Source organism: Caretta caretta, chromosome 10 (assembly GCF_965140235.1).
Source record: "Caretta caretta isolate rCarCar2 chromosome 10, rCarCar1.hap1, whole genome shotgun sequence".
Classification (NCBI taxonomy): domain Eukaryota; kingdom Metazoa; phylum Chordata; order Testudines; family Cheloniidae; genus Caretta; species Caretta caretta.
The window spans coordinates 73,119,242-73,145,672 of NC_134215.1; the positions used below are offsets into that span (position 1 = coordinate 73,119,242).

The window sequence follows — 26,431 nt, forward strand, 5'->3', positions numbered from 1 at the left end:
CTTTGCATTCTCGGTCTCCCACAGCAAATGTACTCCAAGTCAACAGAGGCCGGTTTTGCTAACTGCCAGTGCTGGAAACGCCACCTGGGATATGAAAACACAGCTGGGTTCTGCCTATCATGTTGTCACCAGCAATAACAATTCCACCATTGGAACTCAAAAGTTTAGCTAAAGATTCATAAAGCAGAATGGAATCCAGTTCGCTCTTCCAGAGCTGTGTAAGCTCCGCATAGTCACTATGAATAAAAATGCACAGGCCAATAAAGCAAGCAGGTATGAAATCAGACACACAGGAAGTTGATCTGTTGAATATGAAGGTGAACTTTTTACTCTGTCACTTTTCTGACCATTGCTACACTTTAAAGAGGAAACATGGAGTGACAGAACACTCTCATTTAGCAGGTAAGGGGAAAGGAATTTAGAATGTAGGGGCTACATCAGACAAGGACTCAGAGGGACACCACCAAACTGCACTGTATGCTCATCAGAAGACTACTACAATTTTGCTTTTGTCAATGCAAACTGCTATTGCAGAACACGGAGGCCTTCTTGCAAAGAGCCAAAGTGGAGTGAAGAAAGAGTGCAGCATCTATACCAGGCTGTTTCAGGGTGCAAGCCTTGGGAGTGCTCCGAACAAGTGAGAGTAGTATAACCTACTGTCATGATAACAAATCAAGAATTCCATGAGCAGCCTTTGAGCAGTCATTACAGAGAGGCAGCTTTGCAACAGACTCTTAGCAGTCACAACCCACCAAGCAAATTGCAGAATTTACCAAAAGAGTCAAGCAAATGTTGGTACGTTCCAAAAACAGGAGGTAATTTTAACATCATAAAGGCAAGAGAGGCTCCAAATGGGTTAAAATCCTAAAGTAAAAGGGTATTTGACATAAATATTGGCAGAACACACAATAAGAGTGTCAATATGTCAAGCAAAGCTCATCAGAACTGTAGTTGCTTTTCAAGAACACTGTAAAACAGAACAACCATGCCAATAACTTTGAACTCAGAGCTTTCAAAGAATGGCACTGAATTTATGCACAGAACTCATAGGCTATGGATCTTAATCAGCCTAGATTACAGATATTCTAGTTTTTTTAAAATAGCAATCCGACAGCTCTACCAGTGTGAAGCATTGTAGATAGCAAGGGGAAAAACATATCTTAGTGTAATATGGGATTTGGCAGCCAGCCGGCGGGCAGATTTCCAGGGTGGTGCAGAGAGGATTCTTTGCACGAATGCTTTCAAGGAGAAGGGGGCAGGAAGAACCAGTGTTCTCTTCCTGAAATTTAACAACCGCGTATCAGATCTTTCATAAAAAGATTGATTAAAAATTTGAGTAGCAGAAGAGTTACAGCCAGGAGAGGACACAAGATGGCAAAAAATGTTGTCTTACTTCCTATGAAGGGCGGGGAATTACAAAAATAGACATCTATTTCCTCTAATCCAAGATTTCTGTAGTACGGTATTTGCCTAGTTTTTCTGCTTCCCTATGGTCTCATGTTATTTAACTAAGTCTGACCAGAGCTCTGTTGGAAAACGAGTACATCATTATAGGAGGGTTTAGTGCAATTGTTAAAATCAGTAGCAAGTCATTACAATTTTTTACAACAGTCACAAAATTAAAAAAATAAAGAACCCAACACCACGCACACTGTAACATTTCAGCACAGTTTCAGCCACCAGCCTTCATCAGATGGGCAAGTATTTCTCTAGGTCCAGGATCATACAATTCCAAGTCTTTAAAACACAAGATCTGTTTAACAGAGACCAAAAGTATCTGATTCAGCTTTTAGAGGAAAAAGTCTTTTGGGGTCTAATTTTGGGGTTTTCCCCCACCTTTTACAAAAATTTATTTGGACCAGTGAGTGCAGAAAGTCTATACACAGTGCTGTATCCACCCCATATGCTTTAGCAACCCCACAGCCTCTTCAAGCAACAGAGCAGAGTCTACGAGGAGGATCTCAGGTCATTCTACTGTGGAAGTTTGGAAACCAGGAGTTTAATGGTGACATTTTGGGCAGAGAATCAAACACCCTGCTGCTGTGTGCTGTATAAATAACATCATGGAGGCAGCAATGTTTGTTTTGGTTTCAATATTGCAGAGATGAAAGCTTCTCCTTCACAGTTAAGCTTCAGCAGGGCTCTCGACAGCTGACTGACTTCTCACAGGGAACCGGTGCTCCATGCAACGGCTTTACCTGGCAAGGAAGACAGCCAGGAAAAAGAATTAGTATGGTCAGAGAAGCTTTGTTATTAAATAGATCATATGCAACTATGGGAATCTATGTACAAGTGGGAAAACAAAAGAAACAACAATACTATCCACCACTGGGTCCCTCAAGCAGGGGTTGATTTCTGTGGTGATTTTGGTCACTGACTTGATTTTCTGCATATGGAAATTAGCCAGAGCACTCTGAGCAACAGGCAAAGCTCAGGGATAAGAATTAAATCAATCACAGCCACAGTCTGTGGCTGCTCTCCTGGAATGGGACAGCTTTGAGCACCCCCCGAGAAAGGAAGTTTTCCCCAGGCAACTGGTTCACTTGGGGTCCTTCTGCTTGCTACACAGACCATTTTCTTCTTGGAGCCCTCATTTCCCCTCCCTCCACCACGCACCCACAAGGTAAAAACCAGAGAAGAGATGCAGCTGCCTCAGCAGGGGCAGTTACAGCAGACAGGAGTCAGGAGAACTTTTAGGTACAACCGCAGCACTTATGCATATTAAGCCAAGGAACCACCAGGGAGCCTCTGTGCTCAGCACTAATTTTCATAGCACATCTAGCCTAACGGGGAAAGAACACAGGCTTCAAAAATGCCTTTTGGCCCCTTGGCGCTGGCAATCCACAGCAGCACCTGGCCAGGAAACCCTTAACAGCAGCACCAATGCTCCAGGCAATTTGTTGTATTTATAGTAAGCGACTGAATGAGTTACTGTGATTTTCACCCCTTCACATGAGAATAAAAGATACCCTCCGTTTATACAGAGCCTTTCCCCACTCTGCCTACTGGAAAAAAAACCGCACACATTTAAACAGCCTAGCATCATACAGAAGAGGCCTCCGGCTTTCACTTGCAAGAAATCTGTTATAGCCACTCTCCGGAGACCAAACACCTTGCTGTAACAAGCACACAGTACAGCACTCCAGTCAAGGCTGCACATGCCATTTAAGCTCTGGCAGGGATATGTTCCGTGGAGAGCGATTAATATAATATAAAGAAAAGGAGTACTTGTGGCACCTTAGAGACTAACCAATTTATTTGAGCATGAGCTTTCGTGAGCTACAGCTCACTTCATCCTCTGAAACCTAATATAATATACTCTGCATTATTTACAGAGAAGAAGGCCCCATACATCTCAGCCACAGCAAGGACTCTGGGCCCTAGAATTTTGATGCAGATGTTTTAAATTGCCTCATGAAAGGAACATTTTGCAGAGGGTGGTAAGTCCAGGCCTCCTAATGTCGCACTAACCTTTTTAGTACCAAGTCCTACAGACTCCCTGACACCAAGGTGCAGGTTGTACTGGACACCTTAACTTATGCTTTACCTATCCAGTAAAGAAGCCTGTGCTTACACCATTGCGCTCTGGTTGAAGCTAGTTATACTGACAGTTGAACAAAAGCCCCACTTACTCACTGTAGCACCCCAGATATGTAACTGCAACACCACCACCAGTCAATACTTTGGAAGATACCACATTTCTAAAACACCTCTCATTTTCACTGCTGCTGTTAAAAGGAAAAATGAGCATCTGTACTCAAAAACTGAAGAATATCATCTAATTTTAGGGGAGGGGTGGAGGGTTTGATCAGACCCAGGAAATGTTTGTAGTTTTAAATATTTATTTAGGGGATCTCAGACACCTGGCCTCAAAATTCCATCTCTGGCTTTTACATTCTGCCTCTTCAAGTCCCCTTCCATCCCTCCCGTTATTCTATCCTGGCTTCTTACATGGTACCCATCAGTGATCATGAAACAAAAGGTTCCATATTCATTATCCATCCTCACAGACCGGTCAGTCAATTCTTGAATTTTTAGTGTAATTTATTTTATTAAAAAAAAATATACAAAAACGCAACTCCAGATTAGTAATTGTTTTCATGAGGCTTTCAAGCATGTGTTATTTCCTAAGTGGTTTTGCATCTCTGCTTTATGGCAGCCTTTGTGTTACACGTTTCAGACTATTGTCACACAAGAAACTGCGCTCTCTGGATGAGAGAAGATGTTGACAGAACCACTTCCCTGCTCCTGAGATTGCAGGAGAATCTAATCCAATAAAGGTATGCTTCTGTATTTGTCACAGGCAGTCAGTGGCTTTAGCAGCCACAGACAGGATTTTGTTTAGCTAAGATTTTTCGTGGTCTAATTAGCCAGCTATGCAGATGAAAGGTGGTTATTGTTCACTGTTGCACAGCCTGAGGGGGTGGATTTTACCAACACATCCGCTGTGGCAAGATGTTAAAGATGCAGCGGAATCCTAAAGTAACTTTCAGACAGAAGCCCAATTTACACCATCTGCTGCTTCTCAATGGCACGTACAGGGCTAGAAACCACTGCACATGGGGACAAAGCATCAAACGAAGAAAATGAACTGCATGAAAACAGACTTACAATCCATCAGTGCTACTTCTCCCCTGCTGCCGATGCTACACAGCTAAGCAGCAATTGGCTTGCAGTTAGAATGCTGTTTGCATGGGGGAAGGGGAGAACAATCTCAATTATGCTCCAAAATATAGAAGCAAGTGAAGAAGAGATGTAAAAACAGATCTTGCCTACATGTTAAATACAGATTTAGTTTTTGAACCCAAAATATGAGGCTAGTTATTTAGGGCTTCAGAACATCAGGTAAATCAGAAGAGTTATTTCGTATTCACACACAGCATGAATGCCATTAAGATTGTTAACAAGAAGAGTGCCAGGACTCACTCAAAGATATTCCAAGTCAGCTGGAGAGATCTGCCCAGTTGCCATCTTAATGAGAGCACCAGATATTTGAAAGTTATGGTCTTGCTTTGGCACATCCCAGTAACATGTAGGGATACCAGCGGTATACCTTGCTGGTACATACAAGCCAATATGCCATTCTATATTACTGCCTGTTAAACAAGTTCTCTCTCCTTTTGCATTCTGACCCTTTGTGCAGGGATTTCTGTCTATGCGAAATGCTTTGAAATCCTTCTCAACAGACGTACTAAAGAAAAGCAAGATCAAATGAATCATTCCTCTCTCCTTTTCCAATGTACATGGTTAGGCCTCTGCAGTTCAACATCCTGGATGCAAGTTTGAATCGAGGAAGCCAGCAGACAGATAATTTCACGTGCTACTTTGAAACCAGAAGGAATTTTTGGAGGTTTGTGGGCTACTTCTGTGAGAAGGTTACTGATGACCAGAGATCCTAGTTTTCCATGATAAAAAAACCAAAATTCTCCAATGAAAAAAATTAAAAATTGTGTTTTTCCACAATTAAAATGAAACGTTGAACTTTAGTTTCCCAAGGTACATTATATATAGGTAACAGCTGAACACAATGTTTACTGATATACAGTAGAACCCTGTTTATCCAAGGAGCCTCCATTATCTGTTCTCCGTATTAACCAAACCACCAGCTGCCCTTCTGAGCCCCAGCCACTGTCAGCCCCAGGCAGTGGTGGTTTGGTTAATATGGAGATCTGGATAATGGAGGCTCCTTGGATAAACAGAGTTCTACTGTATATGTTTTTATTTTTCACAAAATTTAAAAACTAAAGATTCACTGTAAAAACACAAATTCCATGTTTTTCCGTGGCAAATGGATTTCTAAGCTCCCTGGCGATGGCAGAACATTACCGGATTTCTCCTTCCCGCATGGGACTTCACTATAGCAGAGGGTGACAATATGGCCAGGCCTGCATTAGAGAACCAAACCATCGGCAGTTCAAGAAGTAGCACTGCATCAGTGTAAGTATCATCAGTGCAGCACGCACACATTAGCCACCTCTGGGTCCTGGAGACCAGTGCACTGCAGAGCAGTGGATAGAGTACCCTTTACACCACTGAGGCAATTACAGCAGTGATTCCCATCGAGTTGAAGACCATATGGTGGCTGGCCTTGCTTGAAGCCATTCTAGTCCAAATGGTGGCATGCTCGCCCACACACTGTTGGGAATGCTTGTGTCTGGACAGGTGATATGTCACAGGATGCACGGGGAATCCAATCAGTGATCAGTCGACCAAGAGTCTTTACTGCAGACAAAGCCGACATATCCCCATGTGCTAGAGACTGTATGAGGAGGGGAAAAGCTGCTCAGGAAAAGGAAATGCTTCATGATAAGATAATCAGAGACGAGTGGAGTAAAGCTGTAGCACTGCCATGGCTGATAATGAAAGGCACTCTCCCGTCAGCATTCAATTTATTTAAAAATCTTAGAAGAAAAATAAAAAGGAGGGGAGCAGGGACCTTCCTGCCCATGGAAGGCACTTCTCATGTGAGGTTATCCACCAGTCCTCAGTCCCACTCATGGCGGTTCATTATTTCTCAATTTCGTTAGCTAATGAGCTGAAGCAGCAGTCTCGTCCCTTCCCTAGTTCATCAGCCCTGAAGAATGGCTGCAGCTTCACTTAACATGTCAGTGTTATAGCGTCCGCAAGATTTTGTGGAGGTGGGGAGAAAAATAAAACCTTGCTAAAGCAGCAGTTAATGAAGCCTCGTTACAAACCATACATACTGGCTAAATATTCAGAACAGCCTCTTTATTTGTAGAGCAACAGTAAAAGGTTGGAAGCATCAAAGTATAGTTGTCCAGTTTGTGCAAGTGTCAGATCTTCATTTTATTCTGTTCCTGGCATGCACGTCAGCTGCCGTCTGCACTTTAGGCAGCAAACAGCACAAGGCAACCGTTCACTGAAGGAACAAGATGCTGGACATGGCGCTTGGAATTCCAAGAGTAGCTGCATTAGTGATGTCTTCTAACTGGAATCGCGGGGGTAGGGCACCCAGCCAGCTCTTTCTGGAGATCTATCCCCATTTCTCCTTCTTTTGCTAATGAAACATGGTTAACTGGGGAAAGGTTCTTTTCAGACAATGGATCCTGTTGAGGAATCCTTCCTCTTCATGGTGGGACACGTGCTGAAAACGCCCAAGACAAACCCAGTGCTTCAAAAAGAAACCTCTTTGTGACTTTAGTGCTGGTGAAAAGGTAGAAACTGTTTTGAGATGTGATACAATCTTTGATGAGGGTCTAACAGATCAGTGATCTGCCTAGAAGACTGCTCTATCTAAACACACACAATTCAGAGACCTTGTTACTTTTTATAGCATTCAAATCCTCAGAGAACCTCTCCCCATCTCAATTCTGCTAGGGGATTGATGGTAACTCCCCATAAACTAGGGCTGTACTGCTGGAGAACAGGAACCACATCCCTAAAGTAGCTAAGCGTTTTCAAAATGCAGAATTTGATATCTGTTGTACTAGAATTTCCTCGAGAATAAAGAAAGCTGAGGTATAGGATGGTGAACAATATCTATGGTCGCTGTATCCCGTTGGTGGTAATACTGTAAGTATGACACAAAGTGGAGGGGTGTGTGTATGTGTACATGTATCTATGACTAGTGAAGGCCCATTTGCTCTTGTAAGGAACCCAAGAAGATTGAGTTCATTTCTGCGAAAGCAGCAGTACAACATGCTCTGGAGAAGAAAAAAAAAATAGTAGAAAACATGGCTACGACTCTCAAGTCGGATTGTTTCCAATGGGCTTGCCTAATGTTTCATTACTGGATGCATTTTCCCACAGCACTACTGTTTCCTGAGATTTTCCTTTTCACTGTGTTAAGAAAAATCTCTTCAACCTTGCCCCAAAATGCCTGCAAAGGAAGTTCTCTGGAACTCGTGGAAGAGAGTGGAAGAGCAGTAGAAGCGGTCAGAGCAGAAGTAGGTCAAGTTCAGACAGTTCCACTCCCCAATTCAGGCTCAAGCAATTCCAATGCATAAGCCAACACTCGAGGCTGCCCAAGAGACAGTGCAACATGCTGTCTATATTATTTATTAAGCACCAAGAGTGTGCCCTGTGCTGCAGAATTCACTGGAAAGCTGCAAAACCAGCACATCTCAGGAGGGATTTGAATGGGACAAGGAGGTGGTCTGTCAGAACTACACCCAGGTGTAAAGCATATCCTGCTTATTGGAACAATGCCCTGCACTTCTAAAAGCAGCAAAAGGTCCTGTGGCACCTTATAGACTAACAGACATATTGGAGCATAAGCTTTCGTGGGTTAATACCCACTTCGTCGGATGCATACAGACTTGACATGTATTCGACGAAGTGGGTATTCACCCACAAAAGCTTATGCTCCAATAAGTCTGTTAGTCTATAAGGCGCCACAGGACTCTTTGCCGCTTTTACAGAGCCAGACTAACACGGCTACCCCTCTGATACCTGCACTTCTAAGGCACCCTTTGCCTGATCATTTGAAGCCACTTTTCCAAGCAGTTAGCACTACAGGTCCCTGAAGGATAGGCAAGTACCCCCATTTTACACAAAGGTAAATAGAGGCAGAGAGAGGCCCAGGATCATGCAGCAAGTTAGCAGCAGAGCCAGAAACAGAAGTCAAAATTTTCCCCATGCAAAACTTCACCTAATTCTCTTATATACTAACACTATCCAAGTGTCGGTCTAAGACCTGAATGGTACAAGAGGGAAAAAAAGCATATCTTCCAGACTTGACAGGTTTCAGAGGAACAGCCGTGTTAGTCTGTATTCGCAAAAAGAAAAGGAGTACTTGTGGCACCTTAGAGACTAACCAATTTATTTGAGCATGAGCTTTCGTGAGCTACAGCTCACTTCATCAGATGTTTACCGTGGAAACTGCAGCAGACTTTATATACACACAGAGAATATGAAACAATACCTCCTCCCACCCCACTGTCCTGCTGGTAATAAGCTATTACCAGCAGGACAGTGGGGTGGGAGGAGGTATTGTTTCATATTCTCTGTGTGTATATAAAGTCTGCTGCAGTTTCCACGGTAAACATCTGATGAAGTGAGCTGTAGCTCACGAAAGCTCATGCTCAAATAAATTGGTTAGTCCTGCTGGTAATAGCTTATCTAGCTTAGATAAGCTATTACCAGCAGGACAGTGGGGTGGGAGGAGGTATTGTTTCATATTCTCTGTGTGTATATAAAGTCTGCTGCAGTTTCCACGGTAAACATCTGATGAAGTGAGCTGTAGCTCACGAAAGCTCATGCTCAAATAAATTGGTTAGTCTCTAAGGTGCCACAAGTACTCCTTTTCTTTTTTCCAGACTTGAGTAACTCCAACTTGTACGCTTATATTAAAGAAATCCTGAATGCTGCTTTTTTACTTTAATCATCATGGCCTTGCTGTTACCTTGTGATTCCCTGTCTGTCTGTTGTATCCTTCTATTGCCTTTCCTCAGATGCTTAGACTGTAAGCATTCTGGGGGAGGGACCATCTTTGAGGGGTGTGCGTACGCACAGTGCCTATTACAATGGGACTTGATCTCCAACTGGGGTCTTCAGGCATAACTGCAATACAAACATAGTAACAGAGCTCTAAATCTAAGGCACTGGTTTTCCCTCCAACAATGCTGCATTTCTCATTTTAAGTATCCAAAAACCATTCTACTTCAGTGACCCTGCATGCCCCTCAAAGGTTTTGTCAACAGCAAACAGGTCCTCATGGTCCTGATCTAGTGCCAGCTTGCGCTACACCGCTCAAAACTGCATTGGTGAAAGCCCTGTAGGAGTGGCAACAGCAGCTCTCTCCAAGAGAGCAGCCGATGATTAATCGGGGATGAGCACCAATACAGAGAGTCTACATGGAGCTCCGACAGCTGGCCAGGGGAAGAAGAGACTACTCTGGTTTGGGAGCTATTTATTTACAAATCTCAAAACGACTGACTCACCGTCATTCTTCACCAGCTCCCTATTCCTGACTAACTCTTTTAGGGGGAGATGTATTTCGTTATTTTGAAAATTACCAAAGCAAAACACAGCACCATATGCTTAAGTGCCCACTGAGTGCCCCTTGGAATGAATGCACTGCTTCCCCCACCTCCAGAACTAGGAGTGTGTGGGTGGGCATTTGTGCCTTGGGGGGGGAACATGAGCAAGTCTCTGACAAGCTCCTAATTATGAGTTGCCTGGATTCAGATGCAGCCTTATCATTAGCAGAGCTTTTCCTAGCCGAAGCACCATGGATCTTGGCTGTCTTTGTTTGGATGAGAAACCTGACCCTTTTGCTGTCACCACTCTGAGGCAAATAAAAATAAGAGATTCAAATACACTGACGCCAGAAATCAGAGAGCCCGAGAGCCCACCTGCATTGAGAGGCTGCTATAAATTCTCTAACAGGACAGGAACTGAAAACTTTGGGCTGTCAAATGCTTAAAAAAAAAAAGGGGGGTAATGATTTTATGCTGCTGAGTGGGGCCTGATTGACAGCCCTGGCGACAGAAGCCCTCTGTTTATCACAGAGCAGATACAGCAAAGGCATCTGCAAAGCAAGCTTCCCCAACACAAAGTCCCACCAGCGTGCCTCAGACCCAGAGACGCCCAAATCAAGAGACCATTTGTGAAAGCTTGTCAGCTTTTCCCCCACGTGGTCACAACAGCGGCTGTGGAGAGAAGCAGCTCTAGACTGGTAGGGCCTGACCCTACACATATTGTTTATGAAGAGCACCAGATGTGAGCTAAGCGCTTTACACACTGTGGCAAATTGCCGGCACTACTATGATGGGTCTCGCGCTTTTTCTTCTTGTGGGGTGGGGGGAGTTGTTCAGGGCACCATTTCTTGCCCCTGAACTGGGGTATTAACTGCCCCACTAGTATCCTAGAGCAGGGGAGTGGAGAGGGAGGGACCTGGGCCCATCGTCTACTCCGGGTCCCAGCCCAGGGGCCCTAGGGATAGCGGTAAACCGCTTGAACTAGCAGTTCCTTCCCCTGGGCTACTTCCCTCTCCTGCCCTTCAGCTTGTGGGGCTTCCTGCCCTCCCTCTGCACAAACCAGGTGTCCCTTTACCTAGGGTCTTGGTCTTCTTAGCCCACCGCAGCACTTCTCCAAACTCTCCTCTGCTTCCCTCCAAACTTCTCTTTGCTCCAATGCCAATCCACTCTGCTTCAACTCCTCCTCTTGTCTGATTGAAGCAGGGGGGTTTTATCATGTGACTGGCTTCAGGTGCTTTAATTAATCTATAGCAAACTTTCTTCCCTCTACAGGGAATAAGGCTCCCTTCTAACACTCTCCTGCTGCCCTCTAGCCATGCTGTATCTCAACACAAATACGAGTACAGGAAGAATGTAACATACAGAGGAAGGATCAGGGATGGGATGCAACAAGCAGCAAAGGATTGAGCAGGGAAGTTCAGCCCATTAACCTTTGTCAGTTCTATACAGTTTTTTGTTTGAACACATCTCTTCTGTTGGCACTTCACTGCAGGGAGGACTAGGGCTTTTAGGCTTGTTGGAAATTACATGCTTTAAGGAGGAGAGGTTGGATGCATAGCAGACTAGGTTTCAGGTGCAGGGGCCATGGAGAGGAGAGTGGTGAAGCTTCTGTGGTTTGAAGGGAAGAGCAGAGACAGAGCTAAGCCTTGACAAGGCTTTGTGAGCGTGCAGAAAGGAAGAGCCATCCACCCAGCTAACAGAACCCAGGAGGCAGCCTTTAACCAAGACCCACCCATGTCAGTACCTGTATTTCACATCAAACACTGTCGAGTCTTCATCATCATCATCATCTTCGTTCAGAGGGGCCATTTCTACTCGCTCAGCCGGGGTCGTGATTATGTCGTACTTCCGTGTCTTTTTAATCCTCTTGCCAGACCTGAAACAAAGAAAGGGGGGGGTTCATTCTGAAAGTGTTCCCTACAGGAAGGGCTGGGGTGGGCTGTTACCCACCCATTCTATATACAGCCCAGACTGCTAAGACCTATCCTGATGCAAAGTCTGTGGAGCCAGCCCCTCCTCCTCTCCACCACTTGTACCCATCACTGAAGAGCTCAATTTCCTGTCAGCTGTAATCCAGATCAGTGTCAGTCTTTTAGTTTCGGAGGCACAGCCATTGATCCTTTGGTGTGCAGGGCAAATCGCTGGCACAGCAGCTCAGAGTCCCCCTGCTGCCATGCTCAATAAGTCAGACAGAGGCTTAATCAGAGGAGGCAGCCGACAGGTTAACTAACATCTTTAGAAGAGAAAATCACGGCAATCCGGCTGAGTCAATGTCTACCAAGCTGACAGGGGTTCAGAGAAGAGTTATAAGAGGACTGGGCATCTGAGGTAATATTTACGAGTGGACAACCTCTTCTACCTTTTTTGGACACCAGAGTGAAGTTTCCAAACATTCCCCAATACAGCCAGTAGTTTCACTTGAGCAAAGAGGATGGATCTAGACTGTTCTCAGTGGTAGCAGATGACAGAACGAGGAATAATGGTCTCAAGTTGCAGTGGGGGAAGTTTAGGTTGGATATTAGGAAAAACTTTTTCACTAGGAGAGTGGTGAAGCACTGGAATGTGTTACCTAGGGAAGTGGTAGAATAGTCTTCCTTTGAAGTTTTTAAGGTCAGGCTTGACAAAGCCCTGGCTGGGATGATTTAGTTGGGGATTGGTCCTGCTTTGAGCAGGGGGTTGGACTAGATGACCTCCTGAGTTCCCTTCCAACCCTGATATTCTATGAATTTTATACTCACTCCTGTGCAAGCATCATGAAAAAAATCACTGGCCATGTTTTAAGATTTAGGTGTAGCCAATGTCCTTCCCCTTAGCATAATGCTCAATTTCTTTTGTAGCAAGGATGCTTATACACCTGTGCACCCTTTACTCTTGTTAGACTCATTTTCCAGAATCTACTTACATTAAAATAATTGACATAAAAAAACAAAATGATACAGAATATGGTACTCAGCTTGACACGATTTAACTCAAAGCACCTGTATTCTACAGGCTCTTTTTATTCCTCAGATTAATATCCATTAACCCAAGGTCTCGAGCTACCTCACACTGCTCAGACATAAGCCTAGGTTTGTGCTGGTTACACTGGTTTGTGCTTCAGTTATATTGCATTTAAATAAAGAAGCTGCAATATGACCATCTTTTTGGGGATATGGGGAAGAAACGAAGAGCTTAGCATAATTGCTTGCACTCTGGAAATGGTTTATCCAACACAATGCAGGCTGTTTCTCCTTAAACTCTTAGTTAAAAATAAATCAGATTGAAAATCTGTAGGATAACAGAGGACAGCCAAATGTCTGGAGAATTTCCAACTAGCAGTTCAGGAGCATTAACGGGTCATGAAAACATTCCTGCTGTCCAGAAGTCTCACCCTGACAAATCACACAAGATGGGTTGGGGCTGCCATCACCTGAAATCTCTAATCCAAGGCTGGATATTTTTCTAAAAGATATGCTACAGCTCAAACAAGAGATATAAACTTGAAGCAGGAATTATTGGGGAATATCCTTTGCCCTGTGTTATGCAGGTCAGATAAGATCATCATAGGGTCCCTTCTGGCCTTGAACTCTATGCACATTCAAGAAATATCTGATGTAAAAGTTGTCACTGGCCTCTGAAGATAGCACTGTTTTGGGGCATTGGTCCAGGACTAAGTAACGCAAGCCCCAGGCCTTGGGGCAATGCAATTTTCATTTCCTGAGCATTCTATGGACTAATTTGCAACAAAAATGTCAAGAAACTCTCATGGTCCAAGCTACACTGTAACAATCTGTGCTGTATCACATCAAGCAGAGCACAGTGTGTTTTGTTCTATTATCCCAGTGGTAATCAAACTTTTGTACTGGGGCCTCCTTTCACATAACAAGCCTCTGAGTGCGACCCCCCCCCTTATAAATTTAAAACACTTTCAAATATATTTAATACCATTACAAATGCTGGAGGCAAAGCAGGGTTTAGGGTGGAGGCTGATAGTTCGCGACCCCACATGTAATAACCTTGTGAATCCCTGAGGGGTCCTGACCCCCAGTTTGAGAACTCCTGTATTATCCTAGCAGTTAAAACAAGTCGTTTCAGATCCCACCCAGTAGGGCCTTATTAACCAAACACCTGATAATCCTCACAAAAACACCTGGCAGTCTCACTCCACTTTTCAGCCAAGACCTAACAGCAAAGTGATGCAGTGAGAAAAGTGATGTGTTGAGATCTCATCTTACAAGGAAAGCTTTGCTTATACAAGAGAACATTTACTCAGACAATATGAAATGTCATCATCATTAAAACTAAACTGAACATTCCTCAAGGTGAATGAGGCACATTCTACAGTTGAATTAGGAAGTGAACAGCCATGACAAAACAACCTGCAATGAATCTCCCATGTGTGCGCATGAATTAGCAAGGCTATGCTGGATTGCATATTAAAAGAACAGGTCATTTCTCTATCTGCAATCAGATCTACTTTTGCTGCAAGACATCAGTTCTCATTTCCTACAGAGGCAGATACAGATTATTTCGGGCAACTACTGAAAGAACATTGTATTATTTAAAGACAGTTAATTGCCAGTGGCTGAGTTGTCCTAGTTTTCTATTTCTCTATTTACTTACCATTTAAAGAGAACTTTCAAAGTCATTGTCACTAATATGACAATAGTCACTTAACAGTGAAGCTGGATGGAAAATGGAAAACAAGTTTTGTAGAAATCTTTTGACTTAGCTGAGATGTAGGTGTGAATACCTTGTCATGGAGCAGGCAAAGGCTCTTTGATTCTCTCTTCTTTCAATTAATTCCTATTTATTTGGTTAACATCATTATTGTTAATCTACAGACCCAACAGCCAGTACACACACACACACACACACACACTTTTTTGTGAAACCTAGGGGATTTTTTTTTGTCTGGACAAAAAACATGGAGACAAACCATCTTTAAATGGAAACCTTTCAAGTTTCCCACCCACATACTAAATGATTTCTTCAGATGGATTTTTGCCCAATCTGCTTCCTGTGGCAATAGACATACTTATCCCTGATAGTATCTCGTTAACCAGCAGCAATAACGAGACAAAAGAAAAAACAAACACGACACACTGGGTGGGACAAGGTACCACATATCAACTGTATGTATGAGCACAGTAGCACAAGACAGGAACTAGGGAATGTAAACATTTCACGACCTTTGTAGACCTGTTCCACAGGGCCAGAACACATTAAGGCCTCATGTGTGATAACAGGCCATAGCTTAGTCACCCAAACACATTTGTTTTATTAAACTAACAAGAAAGGATGTTGGGGCAGCAATTAGAGCATGCTCCTTGCACACTGATAAAATCAAATACCCCTTGCACAAAAGACCCCGTGGTAAAGGGTATTCGTGCACAAGGCTTTCAGCGCAGGAGATCTGGCTTCCAATGAAAAGTTAAAAGTGATTAATGCTTTCATGCTTAGTCCCTACACCTCAAAGTGCTTCCCCTAAAGTTAGCAGGCCTGATCAGAAGATGCTGTGGTTGGGATGGAGATGCACTCACTACAGTGCTGAGCAGGTGCTGTGGGACATACCAAGGGATAGCAGGTGTTCCAGTTATAACAGGAGTACACCAGCAGAGCTGGGGGGATGTCCAAGGACTACAACAGCAGAAGGTGCCACTGCAGATCTAGACTGAAATGCATGGGCAGAGCTTTGGAGGGGTGGGCAAAATTCATTGTTCTGTGTTAGGAAGGAGGTCAGACTAGATGATCATAATGGTCCCTTCTGGATTTAACATTTACCAATCTAGGAAGCATGCCCAGCATCTTCACAAGCTCCAAACAACTGTAGCCAGTGCCAGTAACCTTCTCCTTTTGGGCCCACTATTGATCCTGTTAAAGCCAACAAGAAACTCACTAGCTTTAACAAGAGCAGGATTGGGGGGCATTAAATGTATATAAAACAAGGAGAATAATGGGAAGACCAACTGGACCCACTCAGGAGGATCCAGCTCCTTGAGCTCATGAGTTACTGAGCATGTCAGTCCTATCCCCGTGCAACCATATTTCTTTACGAGTTAAACGCACAAGATACCACCCTCCATGACAGTGCTCTCAACTCCATAAGAATAAGGATGCACTGCCTGCACGTTTCAGTACAGCTCGGGGAAGGGGTGTTCAATATTGAAACATAGCGTATGAAAATTTGGCTTGGAGAGAAGGAGAAAGTTTATGACTCATGTCAGTCTTTTGACCAGGGGCTGTTTTCGTCAAACTCTAGTCATGTGTAGCACTTCATGCTCCTTACTGAAGCATCATGTGGTGGGAGAAATGCATTAGTCAACTCACTAGTTCATTATATACTTTAAGCCTCCAATTTATTTTAGTCAACAACCCTGATGCTCAGAAGTAACACTTCTCTTGACCCCACAGAGAATCGTCTCAGAGCTTTCAATCCAGCATTAACACCTCCTGAAGACAGCCATGAGGAGGTAGGAGGGGAGATTAAATTATCCTTTCCAATAAGCGTGTTTCTCATTTGTAATTCCACCAAAAACAATAGACTAAATCTATTCCTGTTGAAGCTCCAATTAAGTGCTACTAGGAATGAATTGGGCCCAACATATTTAGCAATAATTGGCTCCTGCAACATTTACAAGATTCCAGATAATAAACCTAGGAAAACTCCAGACTCGTAACAAGTCACTGAATGCGAGCTTCATTAATACCGCTGACATTTTACAATTTTCTATTGAACCATGCTTCTTTGCTCACATGATCATTTTAAACCCTGAAATTAAACCAGAAGCCATTAAGATGAGTTCTCCTGCATGCTTTCAGGCAGGCATTCATTTTGCTGTAATGAACGTCATGACACGCCACATTTCTCTAACAACCGGCTTTTTGAGATGGAACATACTCAACCACGGAGAACAGAAACATATGCTTGTTCAACTGCACTAACTGTTAATAAGAGGTTTGGAGGCTGGGAAGAAGGTTGCGAAAAACTTCAGGAACATCTGAATGAGGCCTTGGCATGATTCAATTAAAAGGTAGTACCTGAAAGTAACTAAAATAATACCGTATGCAAATCCAGTCTATAGTACTAAGACCAATATGCACTTTCAAACATTAGTCTCATAAGACCAACTATCTCTCTATTATCCCCATTTTACAGATACGGTGGCGTGGAGAATTTGAGTGACTTATCTAAATTCGTAAAGCAAGAGAGCAGGGAATCCAGAAATAGGGCACCCAAACTCCTACTTTGACCAATAAAACACACACATCTGAAGAGAGGTTTCCAGCAGGGGTCATAGTTGGCTTTTTATTGGGCGGGGGTGGGAGGGGGTCCATATAATAAACTCTCAAACAGGGTGGACTGGAAGCCTTGATTTAAATTACTGATCTGAATTGTTTTTTGCACATCTTAGCTGTTTTCTTAAAGAAAGGGGTTCATTGTCTTTGAATGGTAACGAGTAAAACATGTTCATCTGCAACTAAATATAGCCTTTACTCTAAGTTTGGGACTGCTTCTTGCTAACCAGGAGGATACACCGTATCTGTACACATTTAACTTACATTTATTCAGATTCTTAATGTTTACATTTTTATTATCTTAGAAAATCGTGAATGATACATTTCTTATTTGATTTTTTTTAAAACTTGTGATATATGCCAAGCTCTATTTGGATGGAAATTCAAATTCAGTTAAAAATGCACAAAAGTGACATATTTTTTTAAATCAAATTTTAAAAAGCCTTAAATTGCTGCCTATGTAAGAATAAAAAAGATGAAGTTCATCAAAACATGTTTTGTATTTAGAACTAACTGATTTATTAAACAAAGGCAATATTATCCATAGATAGTGAATTGAACTGATAGTAAAGAGCATAGTGACCAGAAACAGTTTTAGAACTAGTAGATCTCACCCTATCACACCTAGTTTATATTCAGATTGGCAGAGGAAAACAAGCTTTCCAGCTTTTTCAATTCCCAATTGGTTTCTTAACTATGAACTTGTCATTGAACTGCACTGAAGTTGAATAAACTGAAATAAAGAAAATATTTTCTCCGCAGAAGAGGCGACTGCTGTCAAAAGCTGGTCTAGCACTAAATCTCTGATTCCAGGTGTTTTACCAGGGACTTCCACCATTTCAGTGTTCTGACTTTCTTCAAAGCTCAGCAGCAAATGTGTATTAATTTTATTTAACTGATTTAATTGATTTAATTAATTTTTTATTTAATTGAAATGATTTTTAATAGATAATAAGTTTAGGCCTCAACATAGGTTGTCAATTTCAAATTTAATTTTAAATTGGGTTTTTTGAAAGAATAAACTTGTATTTAAATAAAAAGTGATTTTTTTTTGACAATTTTTTTTTAAATCCTTGATTTTTATCCAGCCTGCTTTCAAAGTGATCTATCTCCCTCCAGTAGCTGGCAGCTGGCTGCCTGCGGATTGAAGAAAGGGGGTTTTTGTATTGTTGCAGTACAGTAACTAGTTATAAAACAATTTACACTTAGTCAACTCGGCCTTCTAGCGTAGGTGAGCCTTAGGTGTACAAAGCACCACCCAGCTAGGTAGGATAAGGAGGTCCTGTAACCTATGACTAGATGATGAGTCACTGTACTTAAATCTCTCCCCTAAAGCATTGCAATATAACCAGTTTTGTAGCTATTAAAGAGGTAGGCCCGAGGGAAAGCTATCTAAAAAGAATGGGATTTGGTAGAGAAATCTGAGGCTCAGACAGGAGTGATGTGACCAAAGGTTCTTTTGGTCAAAACATTATTGTTATATAAGTGAGTAGCGTGTCTCTCAACAGGCAGACCTGTACCTTGTAAACAGTGCTCACATCCAGCTTGAGTCTTAATCATTTCCACATTTTTACAGCAGGTCACAGCAAACACTACTGACCATGGCTGATAACGCCTATTGCCCCACTGTGACACTGCAGTTGCAATTTGCTAATAAAAAAAAAATACTTGACAGATTTATCTAATGTCCCAGTGGCTTCCGCATCAAGCAACACAGACAACCAAGTTTCCAACCTTTCATTTCTTTTTTGAGTGTTGTTAACCCTCACAGTTTACTTAGTAAGCTAGGGGCCTAATTCACCTCTGGAGTAACTGCACAGACATCAACGGAGAGGAGGGAAAGAGTTGCAAAATATGGATTCAAAAAGGCAGAATCAAAACATGGACAGAAGCACTTGCTGAAGTAGCAAGTATTTGGCAAGTTGTGGAGGATATTTTGGCTTACGGGTGGGAGAGAAGGAGGTACTCAGCACATACATGATGCTGAGAAAATACTCCATTCCCCCTGCCATTGGAAGTGGTTGAGCATCCTTTCCAGGCGCATCTCTGAGTCAGCCAGGAAAGGTTGCTATTGCTAATTAGGTGCTGCCTCCTGCTACTGTGGACCATGCAACTTTCACAGCCTGCGCACTCTTGAGCAGCCCAGGGGAGAGGGATCTGGAATTCAAATTCCTTATGGCGGTGCCAAGCTCCACTCCACTGGGCTCCCCCAAGTCCACTCAGATCAAAACACTTCTACGGAGGAAGAAGAACAGGTCATCTTTGAAAGCATCCATAAAAAAAAAAAAAAAAAACAGTGAGTTGGGAAAAAAGCAAGAATGTAAGTATCACAACCCGGTGCCTGTGATAAAATATCTGCCTGCTTGATGTTCAGTTGAAGGACCTGGAAAAGTGGCAGAACAACCTTTTGCCTTCACGTCAGTTTGGGTACATAGTGCTGACAACTTCCGCTGGCATCACGGACCATGAGGAAGCAAGGCAAAAACACACAGGAGCAAAATCCTGGGATTCTTTTTCTAAAACTTGTAAAACAGGCATACTAATAAATTGTTCAAATGGAAAAAAAAAAACTCCATCTCAACAATCCGTATCTAAAGGGATAGTTTACTTGCAGAAAACCAGTGTAATTTCATAGTGACAGTTTAATCAAATATTGGATTTCAACAAATTCTGCTTAACAGCAATTTACAATACTAGTCTCTGCAAGGTTCTTTGTTTTGGGGGTTTTTTTTGTTTTTTGTTTTTTAAAAACGGGCATGAACAAACTCTTATTTTGATCAAGAAATGCATTTCATTTGAGTAAATGTGATCTTTCTTCTGCAACAGAAATGAGAACTCCTCTCCAAACTATTTTGCCAGCTGTAAACTGGAAATGCTTGTTGTTTTGCCTGTCTTATTTTGTAACTCAGATCAATCTTTGCTTACACACTAGAGGCTGTGTCAGATAAACAAACTATTGCACATAGAAGTCGAAAGCTCCATTTTCTAGGGGAGCCACTATGTTTATTACAAGAACAGCAGGAATCTCTCACATACATGAAATGTGCTTTAACTATAAGCAGTCGTGTACAGATTAAATGAGTTTGGCATGGGAGAGCTCAGCAGCGCTTGCTGGTAAAGGTGACTACAAAGAATTTTCTAAAATAATTGGGTTTGTGTCCCCTTTGGCTTCTGTACGATGTGGAAAGAAGACTCAAAAGGCTGGGTTTTCTGCTGCTTGGTTTTTTACTTTGGAAAATATCAAGAATGCCAACCCTGCTTTCTCTTTTTACATATGGAGAAACCGAGGCAGGGAAGCTGAACTTGCCCAAGGCCAGTTATTAAAAGAGCTATTTAGATCACCTTATACTGATTTTACTAGTAGACTATGCTGCCTTTAGTCTGACCCACCCAAGTGTCTAATAGCCTTCTGATGTATAATCCCACGACAACTTTGCAAACCTGGATGAGTAGATGATAGTGATGAGAAGAATTATTTTAAAAAGCAATGTTTTATTTGCTTGTCCCTAAACCAAATTACTTGCCACGGTAAATTGAATCTTGCTACACTGTGCTAGTCACTGACATGCATCAGCAAATCTTTTGCAGTTTGTTCACTGGGACAGACTTATGAGATGTCCCAGTTTCTAAGGGTTCTCTTATAGAAGGGAACCCTTTAAGAACAGAACTCATGTAGACTCTGCTCATCAGCATGAATAAATTAAGATTATTAAGACCTCAGAAACGGGGAAGAACAGGAACAGTTAGCTGGAACAGCCACGTAACTGCAGAAGAGCTGTTTGCGAGTAGGTGGAGGAAGAATTCACAAAATACACCTGTTCAAATACCTCCATTGCTCAACTTCTTCCTTCTACACGCAACAACCAACCACAGCTTCCCAGAGAACAAGTTATATGACTCAACCCTGCAGGTTGTTTTCTTTTGCACACACCTGTAAGAAAGAATTCCTGTTAACTACTGAAGGTTTTGTAGTTTTCCACCATGAAGTCAGGAGCGAACAAACCAGAGCTAAACACTCTTAGATGGTCAGCTCTTTGAGACCGTTTACTTTATGTCCACAGAGTGCCAAGCAGAACTGAACCTCTAGCTGCTACCACAACAGAAACAATAATTTATGAACACTAATATGAAACTCAGTTTGACACTGGTAAGTTTATTTTGTCCTAACTCAGCAACAAGCCAACAGAGAGATCAGTTTTCTAACGTGACTGACTTTGATTTGCTTGTGTTCTTCCCAGCATAAAATCATACAAAGATTTCAAGTATTACAATGTTACTCAGCACATCCTGGTTCCAACCCACTTTCTACAGGAGAGGAGGAGGGTGAATGCAATATACTTGCTGTAGTTACGCTGCAGAGAGAAAAAAAATACCAGGATCCCACCAGGCAGATGCAGACTTCTTGCACGCTGCAGAGCTGTGTTCTGCCAAGGCTTCCATCAATCCAACATAACATGGATTTTGGGGAGAGGAGGGGCTGGATCCACAAACCAATCCCCCATTCCCTCCAGGCCATCCAACCACACTGTGCAGGGCTCCAGCTGCACAAGCGGCCACAGAGTGGTTCCATGGCCCAGAATTCCATCTAATCCTAATTCTTGGGGACCCAGCCCATTTATTTGGGCTTTACCCTAGGGCTGAACTCTGGCCTCAGCATTAAGCAAAGACTTCTCTCATTTGTACACTCCAGTTGGGTAACTGCACCACAACTGCCCACAATGCACCATCTGCACACACATGCAAGAGACACACCCTTTGAAAACTTGACAGAATGAGCCTAATCCCTGCTGCACCAGAGGAAACCTACTCCCAACCTAAATTACTACTCTAGAAAGTTTTCACCCCATTTTCCTGCTTTGAGTTTATTTTAAAATTGGGGTGGAAAACACACTCAGGGAAGTTTGGGGGTTTTTAATGACGCCTTCAGTATCTCTTCCAAAATCATAGCAGTTTCCTAACACCACAACCTGATAAAAAAGATGTTTTATCCAAAGTACGGTGTTCAAGAAGGGATGTCAACAGAGTCAAATGGGAGAGATCAAGTCTGATATGGGCTGGAGTTTCAAAACCTAGAGACAAGACTCTCCTGTCACTTCTCTAATCATCAATACTGGACAACATACACACAAATAGGTAGGCATGCTATAAATGAAGGGGTTTTATTCCTGATGAACACTGGATGAAATAAGTTACCCCCAGTTACACAGTTGCACATTCTTATATGCTTCCCTACATTTCCTTCACTCTAGCACCTACACTGACATAACCCTGTGATGTTCAGTCTACCAAAATCACAAAGGAAAAATCAGGATGCCAGGTGTATACCAGGCAGTGGAAGACAGGGAGTTAGCAGTTCATACTTAGAGATTATTGGGACTATTGGGAAATTATTTTCAAGTCAAAACTCAAGGCTTTGCTCCACCCACCTGGACACAATGCTTTACAGCACATAAACATTCATATTATGGCAATTATTTCAAGAGAGCTTATTCATGTTTTAGCTAATGAAACAGAACAATACTTCTTCCTTACAAATACAGAATGCTCTGGAAAGGGATGGGAACAAACAATTCAAAAGTATAAGCATTCTATTTTCCATTTTAACCACCCCTTTCTGACCAGCGCATCTAGGACATTTTACAAATGACATACGATCGGCCAGGGGCTGGCCAAAATTTGCCTTCTCACCCACTTCCATCCCCTCTGTCCCAAGTGCCTTTACTCCAGAGGAAGATGCATTTCAGCTTTTCTGGCTTTAGGCTATGTCTACTTTGCCACCTACATCGGCAAAACTTACATCACTCAAGAGTGTGAATATTCTACCCCCTGAGCAACATAAGTTACGTCGGCATAAGTGTTCGTGGGCACAGCGCTATGGCAGCAGGAGAGCTTCTCCCGCCCACATAGCTTTTGCTGTTCACAGGGGGTGGGTTTTTTATGTCTCTCTCCTGACATAGTGTCTTCACCAGATGTGATGCAGCTATATCGGTACAGCTGCGCCGCTGTACGGGTAGACATGGCCTAAGACAGTACTTCTCAAAGTTTTGTACTCATGACCCCGTTCACATAGCAAGCCTCTGAGTGCAACCCCCCTTATAAATTAAAATCTTTTTTTATATATTTAACACCATTATAAATACTGGAGGCAAAGCAGGGTTTGGAGTGGAGGCTGACAGCTCGTGACCCCTCATATAATAACCTCACAACCCCCTGAAGGGTCCCGACCCCCAGTTTGAGAACCCCTGGCCTAAGAGAAAAGGCCATGAGAGCGTCAACTTCTACGTGGACTGGTCAGGGACTCACTTTTTCAGGTCACATCCCAGAGAACCGCACCCACAACCCAGAAAGGTGATAGCGCTGCTGTGATCAAGGGCTTTCAGGGCATATGGTAGCCCAGCACTGATTCACCTTACTAGTCACATGCAAATACGGCCTAAGGAAACCTCTGGAAACCGTCAGCAGAGAGACACTGTGTTAGCGCTACTGTTGGGGTGGGGACAAAGAGGAGCCCCCGACCTGGGGGTGTACAAAGGGCAGTGACCCCCGCCCCGGTCTCCATGGGGGAGAGCCCCCGCCCCACCGGGGGTTGTACAGAGAGCAGCGCCCTCCTCCCCGGTCTCCATGGGGGAGAGCCCCCGCCCCACCGGGGGGTGTACAGAGAGCAGTGCCCCCGCCCCCGGTCTCCATGGGGGAGAGCCCCCGCCCCACCGGGGGTTGTACAGAGAGCAGCGCCCTCCTCCCCTGTCTCCATGGGGGAGAGCCCCCGCCCCACCGGGGGGTGTACAGAGAGCAGTGCCCCTCCCCCCGGTCTCCATGGGGGAGAGCCCCCGCCCCACCGGGGGGTGTACAGAGAGCAGTGCCCCTCCCCCCGGTCTCCATGGGGGAGAGCCCCCGCCCCACCGGGGGGTGTACAGAGAGCAGTGCCCCTCCCCCCGGTCTCCATGGGGGAGAGCCCCCGACCTGGGGGTGTACAGAGAGCAGCGCCCCCCCCACCGGTCTCCATGGGGGAGAACCCCCGACCTGGGGGTGTACAGAGAGCAGCGCCCCCCCCCCCCCGGTCTCCATGGGGGAGAGCCCCCGCCCCACCGGGGGGTGTACAGAGAGCAGCGCCCTCCTCTCCTGTCTCCATGGGGGAGAGCCCCCGCCCCACCGGGGGGTGTACAGAGAGCAGTGCCCCTCCCCCCGGTCTCCATGGGGGAGAGCCCCTGCCCCACCGGGGGGTGTACAGAGAGCAGTGCCCCTCCCCCCGGTCTCCATGGGGGAGAGTCCCCGACCTGGGGGTGTACAGAGAGCAGCACCCCCCCACCGGTCTCAATGGGGGAGAACCCCCGACCTGGGGGTGTACAGAGAGCAGCGCCCCCCCCCCCGGTCTCCATGGGGGAGAGCCCCCGCCCCACCGGGGGGTGTACAGAGAGCAGCGCCCTCCTCTCCTGTCTCCATGGGGGAGAGCCCCCGACCTGGGGGTGTACAGAGAGCAGCGCCCCCCCACCGGTCTCCATGGGGGAGAGCCCCCGACCTGGGGGTGTACAGAGAGCAGCGCCCCCCCCGGTCTCCATGGGGGAGAGCCCCCGCCCCACCGGGGGGTGTACAGAGAGCAGTGCCCCCCCCCCGCTCTCCATGGGGGAGAGCCCCCGCCCCACCGGGGGGTGTACAGAGAGCAGTGCCCCTCCCCCCGGTCTCCATGGGGGAGAGCCCCCGCCCCACCGGGGGGTGTACAGAGAGCAGTGCCCCTCCCCCCGGTCTCCATGGGGGAGAGCCCCCGACCTGGGGGTGTACAGAGAGCAGCGCCCCCCCCCCCCGGTCTCCATGGGGGAGAACCCCCGACCTGGGGGTGTACAGAGAGCAGCGCCCCCCCCCCGGTCTCCATGGGGGAGAGCCCCCGCCCCACCGGGGGGTGTACAGAGAGCAGCGCCCTCCTCTCCTGTCTCCATGGGGGAGAGCCCCCGCCCCACCGGGGGGTGTACAGAGAGCAGTGCCCCTCCCCCCGGTCTCCATGGGGGAGAGCCCCCGCCCCACCGGGGGGTGTACAGAGAGCAGCACCCCCCCCCCGGTCTCCATGGGGGAGAGCCCCCGCCCCACCGGGGGGTGTACAGAGAGCAGCGCCCTCCTCTCCTGTCTCCATGGGGGAGAGCCCCCGCCCCACCGGGGGGTGTACAGAGAGCAGTGCCCCTCCCCCCGGTCTCCATGGGGGAGAGCCCCCGCCCCACCGGGGGGTGTACAGAGAGCAGCGCCCCCCCCCCGGTCTCCATGGGGGAGAGCCCCCGCCCCACCGGGGGGTGTACAGAGAGCAGCACCCCCCCCCGGTCTCCATGGGGGAGAGCCCCCGCCCCACCGGGGGGTGTACAGAGAGCAGCGCCCTCCTCTCCTGTCTCCATGGGGGAGAGCCCCCGCCCCACCGGGGGGTGTACAGAGAGCAGTGCCCCCCCCGCTCTCCATGGGGGAGAGCCCCCCCACCTTGGGGGGTACAGCGGGCAGCGCCCCCCAGCCAGGGTCCCTCCTCCCCAACGAGCGCCCAGCCCCCCGGCCGGTACCTGCAGACCCGCAGCAGCAGGCAGCCGATGAGGCCGGCGCTGAGGACACACGCCCCGATCACGGCGGCCTTGAGCGCGGACAGGTCCCGGAGCAGCGCGGGCAGCAGGCTGACCTGGGCGCCGCTGTGGTTCCCGGGGGCGCCCAGCGGCTCCGGCGGCGGCCGGGTGGCGTTGGCGGGGCCCTGCGCGGCCTGTGGCGGCCCCGGCGCGGGGGGCTCCCGGCGGCCCCGGACGGGGAGCGCGGCCAGGAGCAGCAGCAGCAGCAGCAAAAGCGGCGGCGGGCCGGCGAGGCGCATCCTGCCCGGGCTCCGGGCTCCACTCCGCCTGCGACACCGCGCCCGGCCCTCGGCTCTGGGAGCCGCGGCGACGCCGCCTCCCGGCCGGGTCCGCCCCCGCCCTGCACGGCCAGCCCCCGCCCTGCCTCCTACACTCACAGCTCTCGCAGGGCCTGGGTGAAAGGGGGCGGCTATACAGCCCGGGGAGGGGAGAGAGAGAACCAGCCTTGGGGGACCCCCCCCCCCGCGTGCCTACACCCCCCCAGCATAGACACTGCCCTGGGAGGGACCCCTGACCCCGGTTCTACAGCTCCCAGCCAAACTGCAGACTGACCCCTCACATCCACCCCCATCAGCTGCAGGGAGCTCAGGCTCAGGCCTGCCCCCACCACCAGGCTACAGGGGC

The 26,431-nt window shown here is 46.1% G+C and overlaps 1 protein-coding gene across 1 annotated transcript; it reads right to left on the reverse strand.

Annotated features, from left to right (window-relative positions):
• Positions 1-305: 305 nt before the first annotated feature.
• Positions 306-26,126, reverse strand: FAM174B (family with sequence similarity 174 member B). Its single transcript, XM_048868414.2, has 3 exons — positions 25,751-26,126; positions 11,686-11,817; positions 306-2,198 (listed from the first exon to the last, which is right to left on the reverse strand). Exons 1-3 carry the CDS (start codon positions 26,044-26,046, stop codon positions 2,195-2,197), a joined length of 432 nt encoding a protein of 143 aa, XP_048724371.2. The 5' UTR covers positions 26,047-26,126; the 3' UTR covers positions 306-2,194.
• Positions 26,127-26,431: the final 305 nt, after the last annotated feature.

Coding starts and splice junctions, on each gene's coding strand:
- FAM174B (XM_048868414.2), bottom strand. CDS start 26,046: ATGCGCCTCGCCGGCCCGCCGCCGCTTTTGCTGCTGCTGCTGCTGCTC. Junction 11,818..25,750: donor CTGCTGCTGCGGGTCTGCAG/GTACCGGCCGGG, acceptor TCTTTGTTTCAG/GTCTGGCAAGAGGATTAAAA.